Genomic DNA, 7,075 nt, shown 5'->3' with positions numbered 1-7,075 from the left:
AGCATAACTTATACTTGAAATTATGTATTATCCTCTTACCTTCTTTTAAAACTGTACAGAACCTTTGCTAAGCTTCCTCACTGCTCAGCTTAATTCCATTTATCTGCAACAAGAAAAGAACGAAGCGAAAATTCACAGATATCAAGTGTTTCAAACTACTGTAACCGGTCGGAAGAGCATATTGTAAATATTGAAACCAGAGGAACATCCTCTAAATCTTAGCTCCTATGGTTATTAACAGGGCAACCCGGTGCACTAAGTTCCTACTATGCGCGGGGTACGGGGAAGGGCCGGACCACAAGGGTCTATTGTACGCAATCTTACCCCGCACTTATGCAAGAGGCCGTTTCCACGGTTCGAACCCGTGACCTCCTGGTCACATGGCAGTAACTTTACCGGTTACGCCAAGGCTCCCCTTCCCTATGCTCGTTAACAGCCATCTAAAATCAGTCAACTATACCACAAAGCCAAACTAGTTGAGGTCAACTAAATGATTCCTGTGTATCCATCTCAAAATCATTTGGGTCACTACGATATTTATCAATTCAAAAGAATATCACAGGCTATTCTGATAGCAGCTCGTCTAAGCCCGTCAAAATCTATCAGACGAGTAATGAGGTACCTGTTTTTACCTTTCAGTTAATACTAGCAGTGGCAAAATGAGTACAAAAGAGAGTACAAACACACATGTGGTTCTATCATTGACAGGCTTACGATCAACAACATTCAGCAGGAGGGAAATGTGCCGAGCCTAACTTTAACAAAAGCGTAGTAATTTGCAAATGCTAGCAAATATTGATTGATGTCACCACAAGCAAATTTAAAGAAAGAGAATAAACATTTTTGGGTCCCACTTGAAAAATTAAATTCACATTTTATTGAAAAAGAGACAAACATTTCTTGAAACATGTATCTGTCAAAAATCTTCAATAGGAAATGAGTACAATTTGATAAGATATTGCAATTACAAGTAATAGTTGCATTTGGAAATGTAAGTTATTTTTATTTTAAAAGATACAATATTTAATATATAGGAGTTTCTCATTTTTAATTCGGCAAAGGGCCAAATATACCCCTATACTATGAGAAAAAGTTTAAATATATCCTTCGTTATACGTTGGGTCTAAATATACCCCTGCCGTAATACTATTGGTTCAAATATACCCTTCTTCCGTTAAGTTTGTCCGATGCGGACATCCAATCCGTGACACTGATATTTGATGAGGTGGATGTCACATGGCATGCCACCTCAGCGCCCTTAATCCATATATAAAAAACTAAAATTTGAAATACAATATTTCTCATGGTAGCAGTAATGGTGGCAACAGTGGTGGAGGGGAAGAAAATTTTAGTGGTGTAAAAAAAAATAGAAGGGATGGGTAAAATGGGTTAGGGGCGCTGAGGTGGCAAGCCATGTGGCATCCACCTCATCAAATGTCTGTGTCACATAGGATTGAATATCCACTTTGGACAAACTTAACGGAAAAAGGGTATATTTGAACCAATATTATAATGACAGGGTTATTTTTGGACTCAAAGTATAATGAGGGGTACATTTAAACCTTTTTTTGATAGTACAGAGGTATATTTGGCCCTTTTCCGTTTTTAATTTTAGTTTGACCTTTTTATCATTCCCGTCCACCTCAAATTATTTTGAGTTTATTCAATTAAATGTAAATTGGCCAAAAAAATGAATTTAAATGGGGAACATGGTCGGTGAATGGCCGATCCAACTTGTTTAAGGCAGAGGCGTAATTGTCGTCGTTCTTATTCAGTTAGATGTACAATCTACCTCCTATGTTTCAAAATAAACACTTAAAAACCTTGTATATAATGGATATCCTACACAAAATAATGTGTAGGATTTCCATTACATAGAGCGGTTTAAATGCTTGATTTCGAAATATAGGGGTAATTGTTATATTGTGTATGATTTCAATGATATAGCGGGTTTAAGTATTTGATTTTGACATACACGGAACTTATTTAAAGCTGAGTCATAATATAGCTAGATAAGTAGGGTTGCAACCTATTTTTAGAGAAGGAAAAACTAAGACAAGAAGAAGAAAGAGAACAAACCAGTGTGGACAGGTTCTCGCTTATCAACGGTATGTTGGGGATAACAGTTTGATGATTCCCAAAAGCCCTTATCTACCCGTCGTTTGCCATCTTGATGTCGACTCATCACATCCTGGAGTGAAACAGAGCTCGAAAACACCACAAACCACCGGAGTGGAGGTAAAAAGAAAACTTTCAAGAGAAGTTAGTAATGCAAAGTAAACACAATATTTACGTCTCATTGCAAGAGTATCATTGAAATAGGATGTTACCGTACTAACACTAACGCACTGATCCCATCAAAAGGGCAGGGCAGCCCGATGCACTAAGCTCCCGCTATGCGCAGGGTCTAGGGAAGGGCTGGACCACAAGGGTCTATTGTACGCAGCCTTACCCTGCATTTCTGCTAGAGGCTGTTTCCACGTAACCCCATCAGAAATCAAAAGCAAATTTCTCCAAGAAAAGAAAGCATTGAAATAAGACATCAAACACAATATTTAAAAAGGGTAAAGAGAACTTTATTTCAGTCAGGTTACTCCTAGCCATAGAAAGGCAATCTGCAATCACACTCAAAATCTGGTGATCATGTTCCATGTTATCTATCATGTAAAATTACAGAAACATTTCACCTCAATGCACACCTAAAACCTAATCACGCATTAGTATAATGGTGAGGCAGAAAAAACATAGCAGAATGGAACAGAAACCTTTTCAAATTACAGTGGGACCCGGTGAAACTACGAAAGCTAGATCATCAAGGAACTCATAAGGCTTATGGCTAAGATGAAGTGTTTTGATGTGCGGATCCAAGTTTTTGGATCCAATGAAGAAAACCCTTCTTGCGACATTGAAACATTGAATTTTGTACTAGATTCAGAGTCCCGTCATGCGCAACTGAAGATTCAAACAGCTCCAATACCTTTATAATCTGCCAAAACTCGGGCCTCTTTTCTGGTTGCAAAGACCAACATTGTTCGATCAAAGCTCTCATAGTAGGAGGACAGTCCCCCGGAATAGGCGGTCTCATATTCTGAAAGATTCCATAGATAAATTCTTTCAGAATTACCCATATTATTCCTTAATAGCAGACTTGCCAGAAAAAAAAATCTCTTTTGCAGAATATTATAAAAATACAGCCAAAATTCTCTATAACAGTTTCGTTGGTTGCTATAAAGAAATGCTGTTATAAAGAACATATAACATCACATGAAAAATCGGTTCCAACATAAACTTGGCCGTTATAGTGAAATGTTGTTATAAAGGATGGCTGTTATAGAAAGGTCTGACTGTATTAATAGAAACGATATTTTCTTGGGGGAAAGGATGGGGGTTTAGGGGCATGATTTTGTCACTCGCATAATCATAGGGACAAAAAGAGTCGGCCATGGCAAGGTCACAATTGTGTGCATCATCTTCCAAATGCATGCACAGTCATAAATTCTTAGGAAAAAAAGACAAATACCTTGTTGACAACAGCAAAAGCAGCCTGTACTGGCGTCATATCCTCATACGGTATGGTTCCAGCGACCATTTCCCATAAAATGAGTCCAAAACCATAAACATCCACCTTCCGACCATATGATTTTCGTTTAATCATCTCAGGTGCCATCCATCGATAAGTACCTTGATCATCAGCCAAAAGATCACAATATGCTTCCTCACAAGCAATTCCAAAATCTGCAATTTTGAGGCGGAACTTGTCATTGATAAGTATATTCTCCGGTTTGAGATCCCGATGAATAATGCCTTGTGAGTGAATATATTGCATTCCACGAGCAATATCCAAGGCCAGTGCAATCAATTTTTGTAAGGTTAGGGACTTATGCTCAAGCTTGTGAAGGTATGCTCTCAAAGAACCCTCACATAAATACTCAGTCACAACACAAAAAACCGGCGGCTTTCTGCATGCACCTACAAACTGCATTAACAGGTAATTAAAGACCAGACGATAGATGATTTTGAAAACGAAAACAAGTATACAAACTTGTGTTTTACCAATTTAAAACATAAAAAAGCGGCTTTCAGCGATTTAAAAAAAAAATTCAATGTATAGCCACTCCCAAAAATAATAGCCGGATAACAAACGTGACCGTGGAAGAACTTCCATTAAAATGCTTAAGCAAGACCACTAAATACAGTAAGCAATGAATAAGTTCAAAGTGCCATATGCTCAAATTGAATGCATCAAACAAGGAAGTCGATTTTCTACCTTCACAACATTTTGATGGTGGAGTTGAGATAATAGAGTAACTTCTCTGCTAAACTGATTCTCCAACCGAGTTGCTAAATCTCCATTTTCGTCATCATCAGGTAGTCTTATCATTTTCACAGCAACAGGTTCATCACTGTATATTCCATGGTAAAGCTGACTATGCGCACCATGAGCAAATCTTAGTCCAAGAAATAGCTTAGAAAGATCAATCGTATACTCATCAGCTGTTTCTACAGAAATAACCCTACGCCCACTATGATCAAAGTACTTTGACCATGCTGAATCTTTCCGGTTCCTGCTCTTTAATTTGTCATTGAACTTCACCACGGAACTAGGTGCTTTCTTATCACGGGAATCTTTGAGGAAAAACTTAGTCACAATTCCCTTCTCGTGTTCTTTCCTCTGAGGATGTGGAGTCGAAAACCTCCTCTGACTAGATCGCGCTTCCTTAAACGTATCGGAAAGTTTTGTTTTCGGAAGAGGGGATAATGCCCTCTGCTTACTATTCGTGCTCGGGTTTTGCTTAATTTGCTTAACAATTGGACCAGTTCTTGAATTTACAGAATCCGTTTCAGGTCTAGTTTTGGCACTTGCAGTACTCCTAGGCTGGAAAGTGATAGGAATAGAAGACAATCTTGTTGCATCCAACCTATGACAAATGGTATGAGAAAATTTTGTTCTCCTAATCCAAGAATTAATTTCCTCATCCATTTTTTCTTTTTTCAAATCAGGCTAAAAAACCTGATAACTAGCGTAAAATCTATTCTCCTTTTGTTTCTTCAATTCAGGAGGCGGTTCCAAATCAATAATTTCCTCGAATCGTCCTATCAATTTAGCTAAGTTTTCCACAGACAATTTCTTCAAACCCATCAATCAAGAATCAACTCAGCCTATGTGCAGACACACCATTAATGATCAATCAAAGCCACAGTACAACCCCTTCAAGATCAAGTTAAAGCAGAGTTAATCCAAATCTTTATCTACTTACAAGAATCAATATCAACTTGCAGCTAATGCCCCTTTCACACTAAAATGGGCAGCCCGCAGGGTCCGAGTAAGGATCGCACCCTAAGGGATGTGATGTAGGCAGTCTATCCTCGCGCAAACGCCAGTGGCTGAATCCACGGCTTGAACCCGTGACTTAGGTACAACTTTAGTGTTGATCCAAGACTCCACTTTTAATGTCCTTTTCACACTATTCATTCAAATAAAAAAGAAAAAGACACTTACTTTAAATAGCAGAAAAAACCCTCTTCAGCTACAAAATCAAAACACCCCACCTTCCTTCTAAGCCTGCAAAATGCCACACACATTCAAATCCAAATTAAAAATCAAATTTAATAATAATGATAATAATATAACAAAGCTAAGAATAAAATATACAACAAAGGGAAAAAGGAAAACTCAAAAGGCTTAAAGGTAAGGAAATACCAATCTTTAATCCATACATAAATAAATAAATAAATAAATAAATAAAAGAGAGACCCCATTTTCTTAAACTGAAAAAATAGACATACCCTTTTCAGAAATCAGATTCAAGAACCATTACAGTGGTGATATTTTTGCTATAAAGATTGCATCTTTGATACGAACTCTATTTCCTCCTCTCTAATTTCTGCTTGAGATATTGAATATATTTGAATGAGAGAGGAGAAATCAAAATCCATTTATGACTATAATTAATATTTCATTATATTTTGTATGTATTCCTACTAGGTTTCTGTTTCGTTTCACACAGGAAAAATCAAAGTACGTTTTGGTACGTTGCTATAAAACAAATTAAACTTAGATGATACTTTTCATATGGACCCGGTTTTGTTGCATGACTTAAGGGGATCTCAAATGGGGCGGTGAAAAAAAAAGGGTGGGGGTGGGGGGTGGGGGAGTTTACAATTATGGTATCCGGTGTCAAGTACCTACATATATGACGTATTAATTTAGGTTTGCGCGCTCCGTGACATGAATATTCTCAAGTTCGTATTCAAGACATTTAGTTAAAGGAATCTTATCACAACCTTAATATTAAATCTTTAGTTAATTTATTACTATGATTAAAAGACAAATAAAAGTAAAATAGCTAGAGGTCGTTCGGTGTGACAGATAAGCAAAATAATCTTGGGATAGAAGTTTAGCATCCTCTTTTATCTCTTGTTTGATTACTGATTCTGGAATGAGTTATACCAGGGTTAAAAATAGTACCGGAATAATTTATATCTGCCAGAGAGTGGAATAGTAATCACAGGATAAGTTATCTCAAGATAAAATCGTAAATTGATGATCTCATGATTAATATAATATACCAAACACTCAATAAAAAATAATATCATGATAACTAATCTCACCATAACTTGTGTTCAAACTAAACAACCCCTTAAGGTGCACACAAGTAAAAAATGTGAGTATTTTAAAAAATTAAATATTTTTCTTTAATGGTGTTCCGTTGAAAAAATACCTTACAAAAAGTTGAAAAGAATTTTAAATATTATAGGATACAAAAGCTACCAAGTATTTCCAAGAATCATGTGAACAAGATCAAGAAAAGACGGAGGAAAGAGACAAAAAAAAAAAGGAAAAAGAAATTCAGTTGGGGAGCATATAGCTGTCACAATCTGAGAATTATGAATTTATGAATTTAAGAAAGACAGAGATGTCTTCTTTTTTTATTTTTTGTTTTTTTGTTTTTACATTGTTTTTTTGTGTACACGATTAATGGTACGACCGGTACGGTAAGAATATTATAATCTTTGGTATATTTTTCTTTAGCAATTCTTATGATACAGTATGTTAATTTTACCCGGAAAATAA

At 36.4% G+C, this 7,075-nt stretch overlaps 1 protein-coding gene across 2 annotated transcripts; it reads right to left on the bottom strand.

Moving 5' to 3' along the window:
- Window positions 1–2,535: 2,535 nt before the first annotated feature.
- LOC104212947 (serine/threonine/tyrosine-protein kinase HT1-like) lies at window positions 2,536–6,048 on the bottom strand. Of its 2 annotated transcripts, XM_009762321.2 has the most exons (5): window positions 5,788–6,048; window positions 5,501–5,563; window positions 4,268–5,209; window positions 3,521–3,976; window positions 2,536–3,088 (listed from the first exon to the last, which is right to left on the bottom strand). In XM_009762321.2, the coding sequence occupies exons 3-5, from the start codon at window positions 4,979–4,981 to the stop codon at window positions 2,837–2,839; spliced, it is 1,422 nt and encodes a 473-aa protein (XP_009760623.1). In that variant the 5' UTR covers window positions 4,982–5,209; window positions 5,501–5,563; window positions 5,788–6,048; the 3' UTR covers window positions 2,536–2,836. The 2 variants fall into 2 exon arrangements, with proteins under 2 accessions (XP_009760623.1, XP_070012517.1); XM_070156416.1 differs by lacking the exons at window positions 5,501–5,563; window positions 5,788–6,048 and having other exon boundaries at window positions 4,268–5,493.
- Window positions 6,049–7,075: the final 1,027 nt, after the last annotated feature.

This window comes from Nicotiana sylvestris, chromosome 9 (assembly GCF_000393655.2).
Source record: "Nicotiana sylvestris chromosome 9, ASM39365v2, whole genome shotgun sequence".
Classification (NCBI taxonomy): domain Eukaryota; kingdom Viridiplantae; phylum Streptophyta; class Magnoliopsida; order Solanales; family Solanaceae; genus Nicotiana; species Nicotiana sylvestris.
The sequence above is the reverse complement of the archived record's forward strand: the minus strand, read 5'-3'. Positions and strand labels throughout refer to the sequence as shown.